The 26495-nt window shown below is 37.9% G+C and overlaps 2 protein-coding genes across 2 annotated transcripts in view; one reads left to right on the forward strand and one right to left on the reverse strand.

The window, feature by feature from the left end:
- Positions 1 to 1926: 1926 nt before the first annotated feature.
- On the reverse strand, positions 1927 to 17566 carry LOC134536795 (splicing factor 3A subunit 2). Its single transcript, XM_063376725.1, has 5 exons — positions 17360 to 17566; positions 11988 to 12151; positions 8572 to 8835; positions 3103 to 3230; positions 1927 to 2578 (listed from the first exon to the last, which is right to left on the reverse strand). Exons 2-5 carry the CDS (start codon positions 12139 to 12141, stop codon positions 2219 to 2221), a joined length of 906 nt encoding a protein of 301 aa, XP_063232795.1. The 5' UTR covers positions 12142 to 12151; positions 17360 to 17566; the 3' UTR covers positions 1927 to 2218.
- Positions 17567 to 23440: 5874 nt separating this feature from the next.
- Positions 23441 to 26495, forward strand: part of LOC134536797 (bifunctional 3'-5' exonuclease/ATP-dependent helicase WRN-like) — a 40281-nt gene continuing 37226 nt past the window's right edge. The window contains exon 1 of the mRNA XM_063376727.1: positions 23441 to 23679. Within this exon, the coding sequence (XP_063232797.1) occupies positions 23563 to 23679 (117 nt within the window). The 5' untranslated portion in view covers positions 23441 to 23562. The remainder of the gene's footprint in view (positions 23680 to 26495) is intronic.

A 26495-nucleotide genomic window follows, 5' to 3' on the forward strand; every position in this document is an offset into this window, starting at 1 on the left:
CTGAAGATGACAATTATGCAGCTTCATTAGAGTAAACACGAAAAAATTTCTAGTGTAATATTTAAAAGTGTAAATATTTTCTAATTGTTTTCTTTTGACTTTTAGGGTAGGCCATTCAAACTTATTTTAAATAAGTAAAGTGATAAATATAAATTAATTGTTATACATAAATGCAAAAACGATTTATCAACACAAAATGTATGTCTAATGAATTTTCACATTAATTTCTACCAAAAATTATTTTTACATTTGTTTGGCCTCCTGAAACTGCAGGTCGCCTTATATTCGGGGTCGCCTTATATTCGGGCCAATACGGTACTTAACTTAGTAACATCAAAGACCCAGAATATTGAAATTGTGTTTGGGAATGACATAGCACGCTAGGTCGTAGCGATGCGATGAGGAAACAGCGCCGCTAGTAGAAACAGTTTACAAGGCCATCACAGGCAGGAGGCTGGGTGGTAATGTTTGCTCATGTTAGCAGAACACAGCCAAGATGACAACAAATTTGTTTGCCTCGCAGGCCTCATAGCTCATAGCAGGGCAGACGAGTCGAGAAAGGGGAAACAGGACAACGAATCAGCGATGAGGAATATTTGAAACAGAGGCACAAAGGATTTGTGCTGTTATAATAAACAAACGTCAACTCGGTCAGGTAGGGCTTCTTAAGCCACAGACAAAAGTCTGAAGTCGTTAACGGGTCATGACCACGTCATTATGGTTTGACGAAAACAGTTACCACACCTAAAGGCCAATGTAGGGTAATTAAGGCTTAACAAAAACTTCTCTCTCTCAAGAAAAACTTCAACAGTTATAATTGAAAAAAAAAATCTTTTTATAAGGAAGTAAAATTAATAGTTAACATATCACATGCCAGAATGATTTAATGAAGTTGGAAGGACTGTAAGCGCACAGACCATAATTCGCAAAAACAAACCAGGATAGGAATACAGAGACGGAAATGGCCGACAGCATGACGTCAATCTAACCTCTTATCCCCACTAGGTTCAACTATGGTTGTTTAAACAAATGTATCTTTGTTGTTGTATTAGTGTCAAAGTAAAATATTGTCCAAAGTAATGTGACTAGCACTGTTGTCCATTCCTGAAATTTTTATTAAAAACTGGTCATTTTGAAGTTATTGATTCGTTTTTTAAGGATTAACCCCTCTGTATGCATCAAAAAGGGACTCATCACCCTTCCTCTTCCTTTCTTTAAAAAAGGTTAAATATTATTGGTGGAGAAAAACCCCTCAGTATTCAGATATCCATGTAGGGCCTTGGGGATATCATGAATCAGTTTAGATATCAAACTCTGTAAAATTCACATCCACTCCCCTTCCCTTCATCCATCATATTCATTTCATTATCACACTTTCCTTTCACATCCATCTTCATAGTCAACGCAGGATTAGATAGCAGACGGCCGTGACACTATATTAGCAGTATTTGCATAGGCACAAAACACTTCAACACTAGGCTCTAATTGCAGTGACAAACAATATCCCTCGACTCAAGTTTTTAAGTTTCGTACATCAATAAAAATTTTAAATACAAAATACTTGATTATAAAACTATTTGAGTGTGGGATGAAAAAGAATACTAGTAAAAGGTTGGAAATAAATTAATAGAGTTTCTTGATATGATTACTCTAATGAGGTTCTTCTACCTGTGTAGTAATTTTATTCATATTTGACTTTCACTCAGTTTTTTATTATAGAAAAATCATATTTTCATAAGGCTTATTAGACAACAAAGAGTTGTTCAAAATCCTCAACCTTATCTAGAATCTCTAAATCCTTAAATTCAAGCCATGAACTGAACAAATACCTCTCGCACATTCCTTCTCTAACACTTTAAATATCAGTTACTGCATGCCAGAGGAAACAAGGAAAAAAGGAATAATGTGTGTCAATAAGAAACCGTAAACATCTACAGCAAGTTTACTGTTTATCATTCTTAAAGACCTGCACATTTGAGCGGACATGTTTATATTTTTATAGTACAAATAATTATTGTAAAAAAATTTATGGAATGAATACACATTATTTTACTTCAAGAAGTTGCACTTAGTATGAAAACAGCATTCTCAACTTTCTTTGCTCAGAAGCATGTGTAAAACATGAACTGCCACATTTATAAACGGAACCACAAAGCAACGTAAACGACTTTCGAATGCACCACATACCTTCCACCCACACACCGGGTGTTAGGCACGGCTAGTTTGCGCTGAGCTTCGGTGGAGGGGGCGGGATGGGCACGCTGCCTATCTTGGGTGGCGGGGGTGGCACAGGGTTGAACATGGGTGGCGGGGGCGGCATGATGGGGCGAGGGGGAGGCGGGGGGTGCATCATGGGTGGAGGCGGGGGCATGGGGGGCGGTGGCAGGTTGGGGGGAGGTCCCGGCAGGCGCATGGGTGGGGTGGGGGGAGGGGGCGGCCTGGGCAGCTGCTGGCCCATCACCATGGCCGGCTGCTTCAAGTCGTGCTTGAAGGCGAACTGCAGGAAGAACTGCTTCGTGTCCTTGTTGAAGTGCGTCCAGAACTTGCCGTCAGACTTCTCCACCTCTCGGCTGGGCACCTGTGGCACACGGCAGTGTGTTCTCAGCGATCATCTTTCTGAGGAACTACTTCACATTTCAATAAAGGTAACAGTGAATGACTTTACAGATTAATTCCACTGTTAATTGGAACAACATGGCAACCACACCAAAATATGTACAAGTTCATACACTGTACTGTGTAACATTTAAATGTAAGTTTAAACTTGAGAAGAAAAAAAAAAGCAGAATCCAAACAAATTATAGTACATCTCAAGAAATCTAACTTTCAAATAACAAACAAAATTAAATTAATATCATTTTAAAAGCATGAAATTTATACCCAAAATTAAGGAGAATGAATTGCAAAAAATGATCATACTCATCGTGTATCATGCATTTCATGTCAAATCCAATTTTAAAATGTCATTACTACAATAAAAAAAGAAGTAAGTATTTAGTTAGAAGTGTTATCGTACGGATCTGGACAAAAGGTACATAAACTCAAACCTGGCAGAGTGAAGCCAAAAGACGACTAAGATAGCTGAGGTTCAACACTACACACCTTGAATGCAATAGTCTCATATGGTTCGGCAGCAAACAGCAGGTACTGCCACTTCCTGTCTGGGGGCTCAACTTTTTGCTCGTACGCAGACATGAACCTGTGGCGGGGGAATATTCCCTCTGCAATCTCTGCGCACACACAAAAATAAAATATTAACACATGTATTTGCAACTGACAGATACATTCACAGCAAGTAATTAGCTACTATAGAGCCAAATAAATATAATTAAAAATTATGACCACCACTGACTCTCCTTCATAAACTTTATTCACTTTCTGCCCCTTAGGTTATTCTGAAACACAGCTCATTTAGTCATTTTTAAAAGGCCTTATTTATAATATTTGATGATTTCCCAAAATAATATTTTTGAATCATTTTTACACATTGAAAAATTATATTATACAGTTAAAATTTTAAAAATACAACAATAAATAAATATGTCCACATACTACCACTAACCAAAAAAAAAAAAAAAACTGAATAAACATAAAAATATGTAAGCTAACCTTTACACCTCATTATGATCCTTTAATATTCTCTGTCAAGAAGCATGCAGACCTTCCAACTTCCCAAACTGAAAAATAAGGAGGTTCGTCACCTCCTCTTCAACATACACGCCAAAATTTGTAGTTGCCCAACTTTGAAATTTGCGACGTTTTACACAACACCATAAAAAGGCTATTGAGTGTGATTCATACAATGATTAGAAGACCAACCAGTAATTTATAGCAAAAGACTAATAAATTAACCTCTTTATATCTAAAAAAAAAAAAAACTTTAATAAAATACAGAATTACAATCCACGAAAACATAGTTAAATTATAGTGAACCTTTGTCATACTACCTTAATGCTGTTGATTCCTTGATGTTGTAGCTGATTTTGCAGTCTTGAGAAATGAAGTATCAAACTTTTGTTCAAAACATTTTCCCTTTTGGGTGGATTTTGCTGTCAGAAGACATTCCAGGGTTTCTTCGCTAAGTGCTGACCTGAACTGTGTGTGTGTTTTAGAAACCTGGCTAAATACTCTCTCACAAGATGCGCTACTGTGTGGGATTGTCAAAATAGCAAGCATTAATCTGGATAATTTGTTGTATTTTAATGTCCCATCTGCAGCTTTCATCTGACCCACCATTGACCACTTAACATTTATTCTTTCTTCATTCTTGAAGTCGTGTGGTAATTCTGGCTCAAGTTGAAAATTACAAAATTGGGCCTGTAATGCATCTAATTCTTCATCCAAATCTTGCTCAGTAGAAGCAAGAATTGTAGGAAATTTTTTCACAAAATATTGCAAGCTTGAAAATGATGCACTGCAAATTGATTCAATATTTGCAACTTCAGCATTAATCATATCATCACTTTTAAATGGAAATTTATGTACCATATAATCACAACTTCCTGAATAATATTTTCTTACAGAATCAAAGAAAATCAACTTCTCTTCTTGTTTTAGTGTTGCCACAACTTTGGTCGTCGCACTGCCCACTATTATATCACAGTCATTTTTCTGATTGTCTTTGCTATGGTAGTCAACATTTAAAATTGACTATGCACATTTGACTGCTGCTGGCTTAACAAATTTAGACATTATGTTCTGTAGCATACTAAGCAAACATGATCTTAGCACATGAATCTGAGGCACACTGGACTGGAAAAGCAAATTTGGTGTTTCAAATGCTGGTATAGTATTTGAAAGAAATAATCAAAACGCCTTATTCAGTTCTGAAGAAATAAACATAAATAACCTTTCTTCCCGTGACAGACTGCAACTTACTGGAGTGTCATTTTGTTTCGGTTTTTTGTGTTTGCTAGTACACATTTGTGTCTCTAAGCTTCGTTTTGAACTGGATGAAACTGCAGACTTACTTATTCCAGAACCTTTGTCTGAGTCTTGAACAGAGTTTGAAACTTTGCTAGTAACTTGATTATATACAAGTTTGGGAATTTTGTAAGTTTGTAAATCACTAACGTGGGAATCCTTCTGACCACAAACTTCAGTTCTAAAAAAACTTGCAAGAGGTTGCCACTGCTGCAACAATCTACTTATATACACCTACCAAGAGACAGCCAACGTGTACTCACATGTTTCAAAATCTTTCTAATTTCTGTGTTATGTAATTACTGGAAATGCTTCAAATGCTCTTTCCTTTTCGCACTTTTATCTAAATAAAAATAAATGTCGATCAAATACGTATTAATCTATTTTGACAGGAAGGCATGCTGCTCCCTTTTCAGCAGCCAAAGTTATTAACTGGCATGGACAACCTATTACTATGAGATTTGGTATCTCAGTTTTTAAGAGAGCCACAGCACCATTTTTCAATCCCAACATTACAGGTGCATTGTCTGCACTTAGGGCCAAACAATTTGACAACGGGATATCACATGATTTGAGGGTGGTGAGTACAAGATTGCCAATATTTTTACCAGTCGCATCACCTTCTAATGAAGGGACAGACAGTACAAAGTTTTCAATTTGTTGAGAGTCTTTGCTGTAAAAAGTGACTACAATAGGGTACAGTTTAGCATCACTTTTGTTGCTACCGTCCGTAGAGACAGAAAACAATGTATTTTCAAGAATTTCGACAGTTGTCTTTTTTCCGTTAATGCTTAATTCACACACAATTGCTGATGTTTTCGTTCGGGCACACCCGTATATTTTGGTTATCTGGCTGTCCGGGAACATAATCCTAAACAACGGCCCGGCATGATCAGCACAGCTAAATGGGAGGTTATGTTCGATGATAAACGAAGTAAACAAACAATCCGCACGTGTAACACTTTCACAATCATTTTCTTGAACAAAAAAATTCAACTTGCAATTACTTTCAACGCACACTGCACTTTCTTTGTGTTTTTTTTTGTTTCCACATGTTTGATAACATCGCGTCTACCGCCATATGCCACAGAAAAATCACATCTACACAAGCAACAGAAAGCATATGTTTGTAGCACCTTTCCGAGATTCTTTGATACACGGATACTCTTCTGAAAATGCATGTCGGTAAACAGTTTAATATTTTCTAGACATTTTAAAATTTCAAACAACGCATTTCACATAGAAATTGACTGAAGCATTCGCGAATAATTAGTGGGACACAATAGAATAATGGCTGACAAAACTATTTCGATTCATTCACGTGATGCGATAATCATAGCATATTGAGTCCACAGAACTAACTACCTGCGATAATCGATAATACATGGAGTTCGCCGAAAGTACTTTACGATAATCGCGATTATTTTTACCGATTGATGCATGATTTGAGATTTGACGCAAAAAAATATTGAAATTCATCGCAGATAAGTCAAAAGTCCAGAGATTTATATGAAAGCTCCGGAGGGCGGGAGATAACCTACAAAATCTGGAGTCTCCGGCCAAAATCGGGAGAGTTGGAAGGTCTGAGCATGGTGTGAATTTTACCATTGGGTTCTAGATAAAATATACATTTAGACTACGTAAAACTTCACAAATTATACTATTAGCGATGAATAAATTCCTGTTTTTTCCAGGTATACCGATTTTGTGACTAGACTTAATTCTTCCTTTAAGTGTAGTTTTGTAAGAAGTTAAATGTAATTATTTAAAACTTTATTTATACTGCTTTAAGTAATTCTAATTTATCTGTGTACTAGAGTTACCACTTGTGCCACTTTAGTCAACTTGGAAGGTAAGCTTCTGTGAACCTGTTTCTTTTTCTATGGATTCAAAATTTGAATCAAATAACAAATTAATCACTAATATTGAATATTTTACTCAACAAATTTACAAATACAGTGAAACCTTTTTTTTCACACTTCATGGGAGTCAAAGAAAAATTTATGCAAAATGTAGTAAGATAAATTGGAAAAATCACATACACACATATACAAACACACACACACATGTATATGGAACCAAATAGAGTAGTGCAACTAGTAAGAATATTTAAAAAAAACTGGCAATACCTTTTCTTAAGACAGAAAAAATTTAAGCATGGAAATTGTTTGTACATCAACTACATATTTATTAAGAACACAATAATTGAGTATTTTTAACTATTTTGAATATTAAATGATTTGTTTAAAATAAAAACCTTGTACATACTAAGTTACAGAAAACGAACCCAAATAACATTCTCAGCCTCATTCATGGTACACTTGTTCATTTAAATTTGATTGTGATTGCGTCCTACTTGTTCAATGTATTGGTAATGGAAAATTAGTTTTATATAAATAAATATTCACAAACAAGAATCAACTAATACACCTATTTTTCAATGAGCACAAGGCTCCTGATTTATTTTCACTTCATCTCCACTGCACACACCCATCACACAGAAGCAAGCTGACGAGTGCTCCTAGCTCTGTCGAGAACTAAATCCAGGCCCTTTACAAGTAAAAATGTAGCGCTGGATGTTTTGGTGATATAGTCTACTTCTGGGTTGTTCATAATATTTAGTGTATTGTAATTTTTAGGACAATTAATTACTTATCTTCAATGTTAAATATAAAAATGAAGATCTTACATTTAAACATTATGATAATTTGAATGAAGTATTATTTCTAAAACATATTTCTTAAATTACAGGTTATATGAAGGACCTCCTTAATTCAGATCTTATGTTTAAACACACACAAGATAATTTGACTAAGCTCTCATATTTTGTGGTATGATATTAGGTATTGCCAAAGAAGTTTCACCTTCAGACAACTCTTAATTCACAATCATATTCTTTGTGCCAGGTTAAAAAAAAAAACTACAAATCATTCTCTTCAACTATATGAAACTTACGAACTCTTTTTGACCTAGGTTCATTTGCTCCTAACGTTTACAACTCCTAGAGTGCAAAAAAAACTGAGTATAACAACCCTCTTAAGTGGCACTACACAACAAACAAATCCACCCAAACAAAAACATCTCCACGTACTTTAATGATTACTGGTATTTAAAGGATCTGCAGCATATAAAATACAGTAGTCCACAAAGTTAAATAACATGCACATAACAAACTCACAAAATCTATAACAGGTGTTCCAAATATTAATGTTCAAAATTATTATTTGTTCTAGCATTTGAGTTTAGTGAAATCTTTAGTAAACCAACAACCTATATTCAACCCTGTACTCAATCCAACAATGACCAAGTTAATGATAAAGCAGTATCTGTACTCACTCAAGTCACACACTACTCATCCAAGAGCATATTTATAAGGATAGCAGTTTAAGAATTTCACAAAAAATTATAAGAGCCAAAACTAAAAATAATAATTGTAAAATAAGTAGGGGGAGCAAGCTGATTCTGGGGCCACAAAGGATATGCAAATTATGTAATAAATTAGTCATTAACTATTATTGCTTCAAATCCAGCCACATGTTATAGAAAGTTATCACTGCAAGCAGTTTGTAGAGTTGGAAGAGTACACTGTAAGTAGGAGCAGAGCTCTGGTTCGTAGAGGGGAGAGGGGGGGGAGGAGGTGCCACTCACCCGGGTAATCTATCTGGAAGAGGAGGCTCTGCTGTGCCGTCTCCGGCTCCCGCTGCTTGGTGACGCGGTAGCCCGGCCGCCCGATCTTCACAAACTTCTTGGGCTCGACGCGCGGCTTCTCCGGGGCGGGCTGCTGGGGCGACTCCTTGGCCTCCTTGGCGGCCCTGCGGGCGAGGTTGGCCTGGTGCTTCTTGCCCTGCGTGTGGGCGAGGTAGCTGCCCTCGTTGTTGTGCAGCGTCAGGCACAGCTTGCACTCGTACGACCCTGCGGCAGCCGCGTCATCAGCCCTCGCATTTGTGAACGAGCGAACGGAATTGCTTCAACAATAGGTTCCAATATCATAGATATAATTCTTTCTTGGTTGAAGTCTCCCGAAACTGGGTCTGGATAGGCGACACTGGTATTTGAAACACCAAAAGAAACATTGTTACTGGCACAGTCAACTTCATATCAGCACTGTTAGTGACAGTGCTGAAGTTGACTTGGTGTTTTATGAAAACTGGTAGATTGAAACAGTTAAATACACATCACCAATATCACCAGTTAGACTGTACTTAAGAGTCAAACTTTAATTCTTAAGACAATAAAAATCTCCAACTCATGCAAAGAAAAAGTAATTGTGTTGGACGCCATAAACCTACACTAATTTCAAAAAAAATAAGGTACTTCGAAACTGAATTTAAAAGACTTAACGGTGTGAATTTTCTATGACGTTAATATTTGGTGTACATCATACATGCAAAGGTATAATTATTTTATATCAAATTAGATTTTACAGCAGTTACACCTTTATGATATCATTGAACCACAGGTGTATTTATAACTGTTAGTATGAAGTCAGCAATCACAGACTATTAATTACAGTATCTTCTTGTATAAATAAGTGTTAATATTTCAATAATTAAATTATATTATAATAATATATTTGTTATTTTGCCAACCTCAACTAACTCAGAAGAAGTAGCTAGACCTCTGGGATAAAAAAATTGGCTACAAGTTGTAGACAAAAAGGAACTTTAGACAACTTGCGTACCTTTAAATCAGTTAACATTTAACTTTAGTGAATAGCTAATTTCATATGTATGTTTCTTATAAATGACAGCAGAATAAAATACAAATTTATATATGAAAATATTTATATGAAATAAATCTGAACTGGTAGTGAACTGAGACCATAAAGCGAACAGTCAATTTAAATCATTAGTTTCACTCTAGATGAATTATTATTCTGATCTCGCAAAAGACAAAACACTAATCGCTACAGGGCGAACCAACCTTGAATTAGTGCTCAATACAATGAACTGTTGCAAGCGAAGCTAGATCGCCGTCTTCATCCAGGGACACCTTACGAAAAAGTCTATGACATTGGCCGTGTACAGGATCGAGTATACCAGCGACCTGTCTTTCACCATCGTCGTTGTTGCACATTGGCGCCATCAGTGGTATGGACTCTGGTAAATCTGCGGTAACTCTTGGTTTGGTAGGTATTTTACCATTTTTACCTAACTTCAATATAGTTATATTCCACTTGATCAGATTGTTATAAATCTTCTTGTAAAAGCTGGAGTACAAAAGTTGCTCTTTCAATTTCTACAGCAACTATCAATTAGTTGGATAAGAATAAACTTCCGATGTATTTCAGAAACTGCTCGAACTCAAATCCGGGAAGTCGTCATGTTCTGCTCGTCGCAGTAGATACAATTTGTTATTCGAACATTTCCAATATTAGTTCAAGACGTAATTAGTTCTCCTTAGTTAAATTAAAACATCAAACAACAAAAACTCAAATTTATACATATTATAAAATTCTGGTTTCGTAGGAATATTCACAATCTTCATTAGATGTAGAATTACTCGTAAAATCAATTAGATGAACCAATTAGTTAAACTCGACCAATCTGGTTGAATTATATTCCAATTTATGGTGTCAGAAATACAAGATTGCTTCCTGCAACATTCAGGAACTAACTAAAAGCTTCCATTTTGAACCTTCTTTTTGATCCGTCCGGCAACGATTTTCATATATTTTAAATAAAAAACAAAATAAATTTTACACTACCCAAAACTAATAAAACGTCAGCCACCAATCCTAGCCTACGTAACAAGTTCTATATTTGTACAACTGCGTTACTGGAAATTAATTTTTTCACTGCAAATTTTGATAGGTAAATAAAAATTCTAGAACAAACATGCAAAGATAAATAAATACTAAAGAAAGTAAATTAAATGTCATACTGCTAGAAAGTCATAGAGTATAAATACATATTACTATTCAAAAACAAATGTCATGAATTAAAACATTATCTTTCATTACTCTTAAAATATTAAATGTGAGAGTACCTTTATACTCTTCACTACCAGAGATGTGTGAGTGTCAAACGTACGCTACTTATCACCAACAAAATAATTATTGAGTCCAAATACATTAATGTTCACTTCAGGCAACTGCTCGTACGGAGCCTTACCATGGCTGGTTTCTGTACCACTATCCATAGTTTGGGATATGAAGACAAAATAAATTTTTTTAAGAAATGTATCCATTAAGAATAACTACATAATGAAAAAGAATAAAAATATATACATAATACTAATACTGATAGAAGCCATTGTAAACCACACAGAGCAGCTACAAAACAGCAAGGGTTTGCCTGGCTACGGAGTAATATTGGAGCATTACTGATACCTAGTTCTGGAGGGATAAAAAAAACTATGTAAAGATTTGTAAATTATATGAAGGTTATGAGCATACAATTAAATAAATACCTTTAAATTTTAAAAACAAAAACATTAAAACCAACACAAAAAATTAAAACTACTATTTTGCGTTATGAGGAAAGTGGCATACATACTGATTAAAAGTTTTGCTATCATGTTGAACGCAACAACAAACTATATAAAATTAAAGATAGCCTAGACGAATATACAACACGATGGTCTACAACAATAAAATGTGTAAATCATAATTCAAGGAACCAGCATATCGGTAACACATGTACTAAAATTAAAACCACTTCGAACTCAAAACTTTTAGCAGTAACGCTCTTTTATGGGCATTACAATTTAAGATTTGGCTTTGTTTATTAAGTTTAAATAATTTAACAACCGTTGAAGTAACAAGTCTAAATTAAGTTCTTTGAAACATGTCCTTTTAAAATGTAATCCTAAACACTATATTATTTTTTAAAAAATTTATATATATATATATATATATATATATATATATATATATATATATATATATATATATATATATATATATATATATATGTTTTTAGTCAATGTAGACCAAGGCACAATATTCCAAGTTAGGTACTGTTTGTTTTCCAGTTCCAAGATCAACAAAACATTGAGAAAAAATAAAGGAAACGCTTGTAACTCGTGTACCGTAGTGTACTATAGTTGTACGGTACACTCACCTAAGTGATTTTTCATGAAATAGGGATCCTTGTTGAGGTCGATGGTCTCCAACGCCAACTGCCGCAGGCGCTCCCGGCGGTCGCGGTTGCTCTCCGACCATGACGCCTGGCCCCCGCCTCCCGTCTTGCCCCCGGGGCGGTTCTGGAAGTCCATCTTCCGCTATCTGCAACCCACACGGGCACACCTCAGGCACAGCACAGCCTCTCATAAAACATACACTTGAAGGGTTCAGAGCATGAAAGTTTCCTTGAGAAAATAGTTCTGCCCCAAATATTAACATAATAGTTCGTAGCATTACTGTAGCAGTAGACAAGAACATAAAACTGTTTTCAGGAAGCATCTATGAATAAAAAAAACATTGAGCTTACGTTGTTTTTCATCACGTGACAAAATAATCTGGATCAAGTCATCCAAATACACAGTAACTCAATCATGACAACTTTCGTTGTTCTCTGTTCTTGAATGCTACTCATAATTATTTTAAGTGTAAGATTCAACAGAAATTGAGATAGTTACAGAATTACTGACAAATAAAAGAATGTAAAAAAATTATTTACTAGCAAAGTTTGTATCCAAAATAGAAAAAAAATATCACTTGAAATTATTCAAGCGTTTCTTTCAAAAATGAAATTTGAACGGACTACCACAAAAAAAAACTGTTTTGTTTCAGTGATGTAGCAACTGGATTGAACGGACTACCACAAAGCAACCTGTTTTTTTATGGTGATTTACCAAGTATCTAGATGTCTAATTGAACAAAGTTCTACAAACAAGACATATTTGTCTCTGAGATCAAATTATTTAAATTAAATTATTATTTTACACCCATCATCCCATTTAATTTTGTGATGCATACGAATAATGTGGTTGTTAAAGGCTGATTATAAATATACATGTCAAAGGTTAACAAAAAAGTTTTTCGATAAAAATTGTGTAAATGTTAAAAATGAAATTCTTCGACACCTGGCAGGTGGACAACAATAACAACAGTCAATTTGAAACAGGTGCCTCATATAAAGGGCACTGATTGTTAATTTTAAATTAACAGTGTAGTCAATGTACAAATATTTAAAGGTTTTCCATCAACTGAATTCCTTAATGTTTTTGTGTGTCAAATCACTTATCACTGTAAGCCATTTTGGTAATTGTTTTGTACCACATATTCAAGTATACCCCTTGATTCTGATGGCATGATCCAGTGCATTTTGATCCTGTGGTACATGATGCTTGGATAATATTCTTACAGTGCAGCTTTTCCATGAAGTAAATCTTTTAACTTCCGTTAACGTACATGGAGAACCAGAAACAATTGAAACACCTCTTCATTTCTCTCTCCATCACTATAATAAATAACAATGAAGACAATATACTGAACTGCTTCACTCCGTTCGCTTGTTTGAACCACTTCGTCATCCCTCTTCCAGTTCTCATACTGTTACTGTTTCTCTTATACATACTCCTCACTCTATTTATTAACTCTGTCTTAATCCCAGCTTCTTCCCTAGCCTACCAAAAACACTGTCTTACTGTCTTTTCACACTGTCATATGCCTTCTCCACATCCAGGAAAATCATTACGAGATCTTTTCCATGTTCACATCTTCTCTCCATCAGTTGTCATATGGCAAAAATCAGATATATGGCAGACCTTCCTTCTCTAAATCCATGCTGCTCTTCACACCACCATTTGCCTGATTTGCCCTTTCTTAACTTCTTTCAGGGACGTCGGAACAGGGGGGGGCAGCAGGGGCGAGTCGCCCCCGTGCTGTTATGCATGGGGGGGGGGGGGGGGGGGGTGAGAGTAGCATTTCACCCCCCTCCTTTTCCCAGAAAAAATGTTTGGTCCTAGTAGTATTTTTCTCAACCAGTAGTTACAAACGTTGCGTTGGTGATCACATTGATTAGAAAATCATATCTATTGACATTAAATTCCAAGACCAAAGCTAAGGGGTAGATCACATGGGTTAGGTTATTTGTCACCCACTACCAACGATATTTTAATCCATATTTAATACATACTACGTCATCAAATTCTTGGAATGGTATATTTAATATTTTGGCTCGGAAACTCATTAAATAGCACAATTTTGTATCTAAAATTCCAAATTTTTCCGGGGGCCCGCTCTAGGACTGAGATAAGTGTGATACATCTTCCCCCCCCCCCCCCCCACTCATGAAAACGTTCCGACGTCCCTGACTCCTTTCCCAAGATCTTCTCATAAACCTTTGCACAGTGGCACATCAAGTGATCCCCCTACAATTCTTACATATTTTCCTGTCTCCTTTCTTAAACACTGGAACTATTACCCTTTTACTTCAGTCCTTTGGTGTGCATTTTTCTTTCCAAATCCACCTCATCACACTGTACAGCCAATTAATTCTTACTTCTCCTGCTGCTCTTATCATTTCTACAGTCACCTCATCCATCCCTAGAGCTTTGCCATTCTTCATCCTTTTCAGTGCTTCCTCTACATCTTTACAAGTGATATCTCATCATTCAACTTTGAAAATAGGCTACTTCCTGATCATTCGTTTCTTCTTCCTTCTCATTCCATCTGGGTTCAGCAGTTTTTCAAAATAATTACCCCAAAGAACCTTTTCCTCTTCTTCCATCTTCATTTATTATTTTAACTCTGTCTGACCCTTTTCTTTCCTCCTACCAGTACTTCGTTCTTGGCTGTATAATATTTTATTACTTCCCTCTACATCATTTTCTAGCATCTCTGTCCATTTTTGCATCCATTTCTTTCTCTTCACTGCACTGCAACCACTTTCCTTGCTTCTCTCTTCCTTTCCTTACACTTCTTTTCTGTAATGGAACACCTGCTTTTAAACTATCTTCTGGAGGCTTTGTTCTTCTCCTTCACTGCTTCTCTCCCTCTCTCATTCCACCATAGTGCTTCCATCCATTTCCTTTTATTGCTTGTTCTTTCACACACCTCCTCTGCAGCTCCAACCAGGCATTTCTAAAATCTCTCCCACTCCTTCTCAATACCTTGCATTTCATCTCTGGGAAGATCCTCCTTTACCTTCCTCATACATTACTGTCTCTCCCCTTCATTTTTCAGTTTCCACACATTTATTCTTTTCTCTTGTTGGGTTATTTCTTTCTGCATGTCCACCCCTTTAAGTCTGCTACTAACAACCTCTGGTCCCCATCAAGGGGCACAATTGCTATCTCTTTAATATTTTTAGTTTTCTTTTTGACTTTTTTTCCCAGCTGGAAATAAGTATATGGCGGATTGATGTTCACCGTCCCAGCTGTACATTGTTATCTTGTGTCTTATTTTCCTCTACCAGCTGTTCCCAATCTTCATTCCGTTTCTTGCATATACATAGTTACAACAACTTCTTACCTTCATTGTTTCTTTCTCCCCTACTTTTGCTCCTAACACTTCCTAAAAACCTTTTCTATCTTTGCCAACTTGTGCGTTAAGGTTTCCCATTACTATCTGCCATTCTCTGCCCAATTGTTTCTCCAGTTTTTCCTCAAACTTCTCCTCCTCCTCCGCCATGCAACCCACTTGCGGTACACACACACCTGGAGCACCTCCAGTTTCTTTACCTTATCAAACAATACCATTTTTTTAATCCGATCACTGATTACTTCTACTTCCACCTGCCATCTTTCTTCCACTACAAAGTCTACTCCATTTCTCCTTCCCTCATCATTTCCCATCCTGTACAGCTTATAGCCATCCCTCAGTTCCATCTGCCCAATAACTTTCCAATTTGTTCCGCTCAGGCCAAAAACGTCTACCCTCCTCTCTGTCATGACATCCACAATTTCCTCAATCCTCCCTGTAAGTGTTCCAATATTCAATGTCCCTAGATGTAGCTTGGGTTGGTTTCCAGTTTCATCCATCCGGCATCTCACTTTATTTTCTCGAGTAAGTTTTGAAATTCGGTTGCTGGCTTATTGGGTCTATCATGTCCTACACCTGGCTTGTGGGACTGCCATCTATAGGCTGCCAGGTGAGCCTGTGGTCCAGGAAGTGTAGCAGCCATTCAAGATGCCTCGTTCATGCCTGCTACTGTCCGAACGTAAGCCACTAGATACGTTCCTATATTTACCCTAAAAAGGCATTGCTATATTTTGACTGGTTTCTGAGAAATTACCATTAAAATATTACATTACAATACCTGTGCATTGATGTGACCGCCGTCATTTATTCCTTTCCCACGAGGATCTGTATGTGTGTATATGATTTGTAGAACTTTAATTAAATTGTGAAAATGGTTGATTATACGGTATTAGGTTAGCTGCATAAAAATACTTCAAAACAATGTGGACAGTTGGTTGGGTTAGCATAGCTACATTAAAAATACTGTAAAATATTTTTAATGGTTGCTTAGGAATTACCAATTTAAGATGTAGCTTTCCTGACATAAACAACCATGCACATGATTTAACAGTACCTATTTATTTATGTAGCTATACTAACCCAACCAACAATCCACAATGTTTTGAAAAATTTTGACTGTAGCTAACCTAGCGTAATCGACCATTCTCATAATTTAACTCAAGTTCTGCAAATCATACACACACAGACCCTCACGGAAAAGCGAAAAATTAGAAATTCCTTACAATTACACTAGTCGTTATTTAAACAAATTTCATTAGTACGTAACACCTACTTTGACTAAAGTTCTCCAAAAAAAATTTAAAAACCCACACGGGTAAACAATGCACGTCAGCAATCTGTGAATACATAAGTATTGTAATATAAGCTGTAAACTGTTATTCTTTCACAAACCAGTAGGAATTAAGAAACCTTCCTTTCAGGGTGAATTCTGGAACATCACAAGTACATGGAAAACATATATTCCTATTTATCGGGTGTAAACAATGAATTGCGGCGACAGTATTAAAGCACAGGTATTGTAATCTAAAATATAAAATTTTTAATTTTTTCACAAACTAGTAAGAATTACGAAACAGCTTCAGAGCAATTTTAGCGACGTGTGTATTTTCTGAAAACAGGATATACTGCCGCGCTGTCCGATAATTCCTGGAAAAATTATGAAAAAGAAAAAGAAAAAGACGGCGAAAGAAAGGTCACCCTGCAACCAGGCGTGATTTGTGTCTCATCTGATGTGACGTGAGAGGTAATAAACAAAAAATATTGTAGGCACTGAATGCATTTATAACAAAGCCTTTTCTATTTGCTAAACAAACAGAGAAATAGAGCCAACTGATAGATATAACTTCAGCTCAGTCCTCAGTGAGAATTTCTGATTACGTTGAAAGATTATTGAGGTTTCTTCCAGATTTCTCCATATTAAAGTTTACACACATTTTATCTCGAACTGTTTTATTATAAGTTTACAATAATCATATGAGATAATTAAAAAAGTACATTTTATCTTACCAAATATCTTCAAAAAACTATTCACAAATTCGTTTAATATAAAATTTGTCAAAAATAACACACACCAAAGAGCAAATTGTACTCAATATTTACTTCTGCCAAACAACATCGCCAAATAACCGAATTAAAAATCTTCGAAGAAAAAAAAACAAATTCCCTATCATGAAAACAAATCTTATAACAAATCCTCCATTTTTTAAAAGTAAACAACATAACACGTTATAAAACTATAAAATTGTCTGTAAACACTAAGATAAATCGTTTCAAAAAGTTTATTCAAAAACTATTTGTAGTTCGTCCGTGAAAGTAAGGAATTACAAATATATTTGAATTCAGTACACACCTTTATATATAATTTCTTTGTGGTTTATTTAAATAACATTTCAAATTCGAAGCTTTTATTTCAAAAGACAATATTAAAAACAGTTTTTGATAGTGTCACAAGGGCAATCATTTAGATGACATGAACACAGTAAAATAACTTTAAAGGTATTAATGAATTTTATTTACTATAACTCATTAGGTAAGAGCGCATTTTGCTGGCTCTTATTCATTCTTCTTCAATCTGCCTGTTCTAGCTTGAAATACCTCCATGCTCCTTAATTAAAGCCCGAGTCCCGGCCCAGTCCGCAGCACGCAGCAGCTTTTTTCGTGACGTTGACGTCGTCTGGCCGACGACCACCCCAGAGCCCGACCTGCACCCGCCAGTATACGCTCCCGCTAACGGAACACACCCCTGGCCATGGCCCACCCGAGTCAGGCGACCCGAACAGCAATCAAAGACAAAGCCGCGGAAACCTGAGTAGACAAGAGAAGAACCGTACCCATTCCTCCTAAAACATTAAATTAGGATTTTAGCGACAATAAAATCTCTTCCAGACACACCCGTTTGGAGTCTAGCGTAATGAGGTCACGCCTGGCGCGAGAGAGGCCGAGCCTCCCTCGGACGCCATGCCAGTTCGGCAGTTCAGCGCAGCTCACGGACCGGGGCGGACCTACGTCCCACGGAGAGGCAACATCCTTTGTCTACATCGAAAGTAACGTCCGGTAAATATAGTCACTAATTAACAGAACCCCTTTTATTACTTAACCTCTCCGTGAGTACCCGGTCCCTTTTTTCGGTCCAGGACCTAATCCGGCCGCATCAATTTAAAGACACCCCGCACCACACTTGGTCAGCGGGGCTGTTCTTCAGTATACGGCACGGGCCGCCTCCCGCAACTTACAGAACTTTATTTAAGGTCACGCGCACGGCGCTGACCACAAACCCGCAAGGGAACTTGGACAAACTTAATTGCGGTGCGTGTTTTACCACAGTGGGCACAACACCCGCGCCGAGACATTTGCATACGGGATTGGCCGTCTCCAATCGTCCACCCCCTTAATTCAGTGTATTTTTGTATCCCGTATTTTGTATTGCTAACTTACGTTACCCGAGTAACGAGTGCCACGTAACTTGTGCGCGCCCCCTTAATTCAGTGTATTTTGTGTCCCGTACTTTGTATTGCTAACTTACGTTACCCGAGTAACGAGTGCCACGTAATTTGTGCGCGCCCCCTTAATTCAGTGTATTTTTGTGTCCCGTACTTGGTATTGCTAGCTTACGTTACCCGAGTAACGAGTGCAACGTAACTTGTGCGCACCCCCTTAATTCAGTGTATTTTGTGTCCCGCCTTTGTGTTACGAAATTACGTTACCTGTGTAACCAGTGAGACGTATGAGACGTAACAGCGTCCGAGGCCACGTAACGCGGAACACAAACCATACGGCGCCACGGAATAACGAGTAAACCCCCCCCGGGGACCTCTGTAGAGTGTTGTATTGTGTACGACTCGTTCCTATGAATAAAAGGTACGACACCACCACCTTAACTCCACGCCTCTTATTTAAAATCATCTCACGCAACACCGCCGCCGGCCCTAGTGGGCCACGCAGGGGCACATACATCCACGACCCCCAAACTCACGACTAGAACCGAGCTAGTCTGGCGCCCACCCGGACAATACGTAGCAAGAACCGCCTTTTCCCACTAGGAGCCACACCGGGACTCGAGCCCGAGACCCCGGACGACGGCAACGTCACTTCTGCGCCATGCAAATAGGAGTGGCGCATCCCAACATCCTGGTCTCTAGTTCCGCCCAGGCCACTGCAGAGACCAGACATGGTCGAAAGGCAATTTGCCATCTATTGTCTCAATGTTTTCTTACCATCATATATCTAGTTTAATAAGGTTTTAGTGCATTGTTATTTTAACCATGGAATTCGCAACATGAACCTAGTTCAACGCCCAGTACTATAGCAACAAAGCTGGTCATCAAAGAATTATGTACCCAGGTCCACAGGAAGTGGACCAACAAATAGTCCAGAAGTTGCTGCCTAAGCATCTCCAATGCGGATTTATCCTCGGTCAGCCACATTAGGACGAATGGACCAATCCCTCCTAAGAGTGTGAGGCTGCTTTTCATAGAACTGATGCCAGGCAAACATTACCCCATCATCAGCCAAGCTAACGAGCGATGTCCTCCAGGTATCCACCACTCTGTTTTGCCGTCACCCGACCTTTGTGAAAGGCCCGGGAGGTACCTGACGGGCGCTACGGGCGTCGCGATGCTGTTGTTGTCCAGAGGGGCGCCAGGCTAGCGGGCTGCTAAGCCATTGATGTCGGGTCGTGGGTACTCTGCCTCCGTGTGCCCCGCCAGGTACACGGCATGAAATCTAACCTGAATGGTTTTCCTTTGGCTGTGAAGGCCGCTCGGCCGTGTTGAGGACGGAAGACTACAGAAATGATTGTAACACAAGTTGGTGAGAATTACGTTTAATTTAAGAGCATCACCGGGGATTCGCGTGGGTACACAGTAAGCTTTACACGTTCGCTCCGCGGTTCAGTCTCGCTATAAACACTCTCATCAACACTTGGCAACGTCTAGAGGTTACACAGTTACACTTACAAAACAATCAAAAAAACAAAAAAAAAAAAAAACACAACACTAACGCGACACTGAAATAAATACTGTGGCAGTCTCGCGGGTTATGGGTCAATGCTCGCTGGAGACGACCAGCGCCAAAAGTTAACGAGTGCAGTGCAGTTCGTAGTAACACTTACGTGATAGTGCAGCCGGCAGGCATACGCACGGAGTCCTTAAATAAAATGCTCTCGCTGGAGTCGGCCAGTACCTTAAGTTTCGTGATACGATACGCAGCGCAGTATCACAATAAAGACGGTCGGGATAGGCCCGGTTCTGCAAAATACGCGCCGAGTTGACGTGGGCAGCGGTAAATTAATAAAAGGATTTAGTTAAGAAGGTATAGTGCAGAATAAAAATAATCAGTGAAAATAACTTGAATGCTGCCCACCACACGTCTGTTCTCGGCGCCGGAGTGGTTGGAGACTGCCAAAAGATGGCCGCCTCGCAAGGGAGGCAACTTTCACCTATTTTGTGAGTCGGCACCAAAAACTTATAATAACATAATTTGTTATACTATGAGTAAAAACATGTTCCAGGTGCTTGATTAAAACTTTGCACCTGGTAAATAGTTGCCTAAGGCTTAACAGTTGTTTTAAATGATTTAATAATTTAAAAAGCGGCACCAAGTTGGCGACTGTAAATTGAACTATAAATTTTCTCAATGAGCACTGTTTGGGTTTGAATTCCCTTAGTTTGGCTAGACTTCTATCACAGGCCAATTAATCAAGGCCAGTAGCCGCTGTGGCTAGTAACGAGGTTTGCTTTCTGTTCCGTGCATGCCGCGCACGCACGGAGTCTCTGCAACGCACTTGCTCACTGCTTGTGATTAATTAATTTTGTCTTAGGGCCGTATTCCAAGACACATAAATAAGGGTTTAGGTGTTGAATATGCAATTCCTGTACCCTAACCATATTCCAAATGCACGATAGGAAACGGCCAGTCCCTTATTTTTAGGGCACTGATTTTTGGTGTCCTATCTGTTGTCGATTTGATCCATAACTGTATATATATATATATATATATATATATATTCCTTTTTAATGAAATTTAAAGGAACATTTACAATTACAATTTCCCCCCTAATATATCTTAAAAAACAGCAAACATAAATACGGCCAAAAATTCATCATTTATTCTTGTACAACCAAAATTAAATATTTTATTTCACATTATAATTCCATAGTTTTAAAAAATAAGCTAAAATTACGATGTATTCCACGAAGTACACCTGTTTATAGCCTCGCACAAGTCCTCGTTTATCAAAACGGCTGCCGAATTGATACCTTACAGGGGTTCAGTTAGGACACGTTTTGGAATATGGCCCGAGAGTTAGAGTACAGCAGTTGCCCAACAAGGCAGTGCATATTCGCTACCTTACTCAAATGTCTTGGAATACCGCCCTTAATGCCTCGTTTGAGAAAGGCAGTGCATATTCGCTACCTTACTCAAATGTCTTGGAATACCGCCCTTAATGCCTCGTTTGAGAATGGTTTTCTGTAGTCGAGCCCCCGGGGTTTCGTGTCCTGATGTTTAATTCAGTTAATTGTGGTCACGCCCAGGGAGCTCGCTTGACTCATTACGGCTGGGCTAGCTGTGCGCTCCGAAAATGGGATCCGGTACTGGCGGTGTGGAGCACAGGCTTAAAGGCCATGGTCGGTACGATGTCAAACGCCCCCCCCCCCCCAAACCAAGCTGAAGCCTGTCTCCACCCCGTGTTCCTGCTCCCGCCGTTTGACGACCCCCTAGCACAGCCAGCACCCTTCGTGACGCGATCCCATGGCACATGGCATCTTAGCGCCGGCGGCTCATGAAGTGCTGGTGCAAGTGGACACTGCCTCGATCGCTACGTGGGCAGCTGGGCCGAGAGGCGGCACCGCGGCGCGTGAGGTGCTGGCGCAGGCGGACGCCATGAGACTGCCCAAGACGTACTCGGCCAGGCAGATCGGAGGCCAACGCTCCTGTCGGGGGCACTCTCGTGGGCTACCTTCCTCCGGGCTTGTCGGGCCTTGCCATCCGTAAGGCTGGCGTTCCCGTCCAGGACGAACTCCTGCAGCCTCGCTGGCCTGCGCCTTGTCCGTCGGGGACGTCCAGCACCCTCCTCGCGTGGTTGCGTGACGGTGACGCGTAAAGTTGCATCGGCAAGGGAGGCTGCGTGTCCCCAACCGCCTCTGGTCGGGCTCGGGGGCGATTCCTCTTCGGCCTCGTCTGGGTCAGATATGATAGGTTCGGGGTCAGGGGTCGCTCTGGCGAAGTCTTCGGAGTCGTCCCCCATGACTTCCGTCACCCAGCACCGGGCATGGCGGGGTGGGCCCCTTCTCCGCTGGCACGGCGTGGTGTGAGTCTCCGTAGGTTCCTGATGCCTTGGGTGGAGAGGGGGGGGGGCTCGCTCTCGGGGGCCTCCCCTCGTGGCGCGGTTTCTGCGGGACAGGGTGTCTCGCCGTGGTCGTGGGGTGCGTCCGCTTCCAGTTCCCCATCGGTTAGGTCCTCGGGCTCGTCTGGAGTGGTGTCCTCGGCTGCCTCTCGCTGATACTCAGTGATGTTTTTAAAAAAATATGTTTGAAGATCATCAGCAGATAAAGGAATGTGAGCAATTTCTGTAGGTATGATGGATTGGTATATGGTTAGGTACTTCAATGATATTGCAAACACATGGTAACCTTGCCCTGATGCATTATGGTATGGATGGTGTAGTACAGTATAGACTACAAAAACAAAACAATGGTGAAATATGATGAAAGTGTTTTATTCATTACAATTTCTAATAGTAGCTTCAAGTGAGAATCGCAAAGTCGGGTGTATTTTTTAACTCATGGATGTGCCACTATGTATGAAGTTACAAATTGATCCTGTAGGCTTCATTCACCTACTGTTTCCTTTTAATTATCTTCCTCACAGTACTAGTATTGTATACTTTTTCTCTAATATCACACTTGTTCTATTATAAATCAAACATTTATTTGTATCCTTCTGTTCGGCCTATTATTATTTTTTTTAATTTGATACTATTGCATCATTAATTTTTCTTTTTCTTTTTTATACAACTTTATTGTTTCGATCGACTATTTCTAACTCCATGCCTCAACCTTACTCTACCTGTAAATGTACTCTATGGTTTCCTTTAATTATGTAATTTCTTGGAGCGCGAAGCGCGCTGAAGGGTCGAAATGTGGTTACGATGAAATGTTTTAATTAAAAATGACATTAACTCAAAAAGTGTAAACATAAAGTATTAAAATATGGAATTTTCAGGTGATCATGAAGTATTTTCCTCAGAAATGTTTGAAGATGAGGATGAATTGGCGAAAGAATTTCTGAGTAACGAAAATAAAAATGATTTGACAGAGGAATATGAGGTAAATATTCTCAAGTTGAGCATTTGACTAAATTTGAGTTGTTTTTTTTTCCATAAATACGCCCAGGGTGGTCGTAAAGAGAAATGAGTGGTGGGGAAAACCGCTCCATTTGGATATAACAATAAAATAATAAATCTATACCTATTCATTTTCTGACTAAATGAAACCAACAGAAATTTAACATAATTGATGAAATGTTTATACATCATTTAAAATCCTGACTCATACAAATACAAATAATGATTATTTTACTATTTTAATTTTGTCAACATTTCGAAATTAGGTAATTGTTCCATATCACATGACCAAGTTCATCCCTTGATCATAATGGCATGATTCTGTGGTGCATGATGCCTGTTGTTTTAATTTAGAACATCTAAAGATTCGAGATATAAAGATTCTAGCCAAACGAAAACCAAAATATCAAATACAAACTTATATTGTATGGAAATTTCATTCATGTTTAACTTATGATGATAATTCATTGATATATGAAAAGTTTTTATGTCCAGGTTATTTTCATATACTAAATTAAAACAGCATGCATCATTTACCACAGGATCAATGTATACAGGATGATGCCATTAGGATCAAGGAATAAATTTGGATACGTGAAACAGAACTTTTAGGCCGGAATTACAATAACTTGTCGCCTCCGTCCGTATGTCATCCATCGTCAATCACGAGACCTGCAGCCAATAAGATGGAACTAAAAATTCTGTCCGACTGTCAAAAGTATGAAGTTACCAAGCTTTTGATGGACAGATGGAATTTTTTGGGCCATCTTATTCGCTGACGGACGGACACATGAAATTATAACCTCCTAATGTCATTTAGGTAAATATGTAGTTGAGCGGTATTTGCAAAAAAAAAAAAAATGTTAAAAATCCGAAAATACCTTTATTAGATGCTCTTCAACTTCCTCTTTTCATTTAAAGCGACGGAGGTAAGAAATTCCAAATACTTTAGGAGATATCAAATTTTTAAATTTCATCATATGTAGTTGAGCTGTATTTGCGAAAAAAAATGTTAAAAATCCGAAAATACCTTTATTAGATGCTCTTCAACTTCAACTTCAACAGCGGCGGAGATAAGAAATTCCAAATACTCTAGGAGATATCGCCGTTCTTATTTTGCTATACAAGACCTGTGTTTGTGAATGCCTAATTAATGAAAATGGTTGATTAGGTCAGGTCAGTTACATTATAAATACTTTGAAACTAAGCGTACATTAAAAATAATATGAATTAATTTCAATGGTTCTTTAGTTTTAAAGTATTTATAATGTAACTGACCTGACCTAACAAACCGGGCCAAAGGATGAACAGTAACAATTCACTTAAAATTTTGTTGTTTCTTATTACTTGCACAACAATAACAAATAAGACTTTAAAATTAGAAACGTTAAAAACTCACCGTTTTAAACAATAAATGAAGAAAATAATCACGTAGTGGGTCATTTGAATTCTGGCCTATCACGAACAATCACGTGACATCATTATCCAATAAAAAAATAGATACTCGTAAACAAGAAACAATGGTGTAAGCCACAGGAATACACTGGCATAATTGTGATGAAATTTAAAAATGCGATATCCCCTAAAGTATTTGGAATTTCTTATCTCCGCCGCTTTTAATGAAAAGAGGAAGTTGAACAGCATCTAATAAAGGTATTTTCTGATTTTTAACATTTTCTTTCGTAAATACCATTCAAATACATATGATGAAAATTAAAAATTCGATATCTCCTAAAATATTTGGAATTTCTTACCTCCGCCGCTTTTAATGAAAAGAGGAAGTTAAAGAGCATAAAATGAAAGTATTTTCGGATTTTTAACATTTTTTTCGCAAATACCGCCCAACTACATATTTACCGTCATTTAAGTGTTTGCATGTCAAATCTTATTACATTAGGAGGTATTAAAATTTGTTTAATTGTTTAGCTGCTTTCAAAATTATTTTTTAACTTACTTTTGAACACATTTGTAAAGCTGTTTTTTTTAAACAAAAAAAGGTGTTGAGTCACAGAAGTTTATTAATTACACATGGTAACACTGGAAATCTGAAAATAAATACTAAATTGAAAAAAAAATTGTTTTATGAGTTATGAAAACTTAGTTTACATTATTGTATAATATAATTACAGAAGAGAATTTTTCTCCAAAATTTAAGTTTTCTCATCAGGTCTCAGAATTGAAATGGAAAAATACTATGACAGACAAGCAGAGTGTTGCATATCGCTTGGCAGACACGACGGGCAATTGTAATTCAGACTTAAGCCTAACCTGTGGATACATCTTACATTCATTTGCATTGTGCTCTACACCATGGTGAACACTGTTAACATGGAAATCCAAACCTTGTGTTTTACATGTTAAAAAAATTAACTTGTAATATTTCAGTGCTCCATGTGTCAAATAACATTGTATGGTAAAATTCTTGCTTGGCAGCTTTTTTGTAAATAAAATTCGGAAAATACTTTTTTTGAACACTAAAGACGTTCCTCTATTTACCCTGAAAACTATGTTTCTAAATTCCTAATGGTTTCTGAAAAATCACCATTTATAGTTTATATTACAATACCTGTGCATTGACGCGGTTGCTGCATTTTTTTGCTTTCCCGTTGGGTCCGTATGTTTATGTTTTGGAGAACTTAAGTCAAATACTATTGAGAATGGTCGAGGGTTAGGTTAGCTACATTAAAAATACTTTAAAACATTGTAGATGGTTAATTAGGTTAGAATAGCTACTTTAAAAATAATGTAAAATATATTTAATGGTTGCTTAAGAATTACCAATTTATGATGTAGCTATCC

The sequence above is a fragment of the Bacillus rossius genome, chromosome 11 (assembly GCF_032445375.1).
Source record: "Bacillus rossius redtenbacheri isolate Brsri chromosome 11, Brsri_v3, whole genome shotgun sequence".
Classification (NCBI taxonomy): Eukaryota; Metazoa; Arthropoda; class Insecta; order Phasmatodea; family Bacillidae; genus Bacillus; species Bacillus rossius.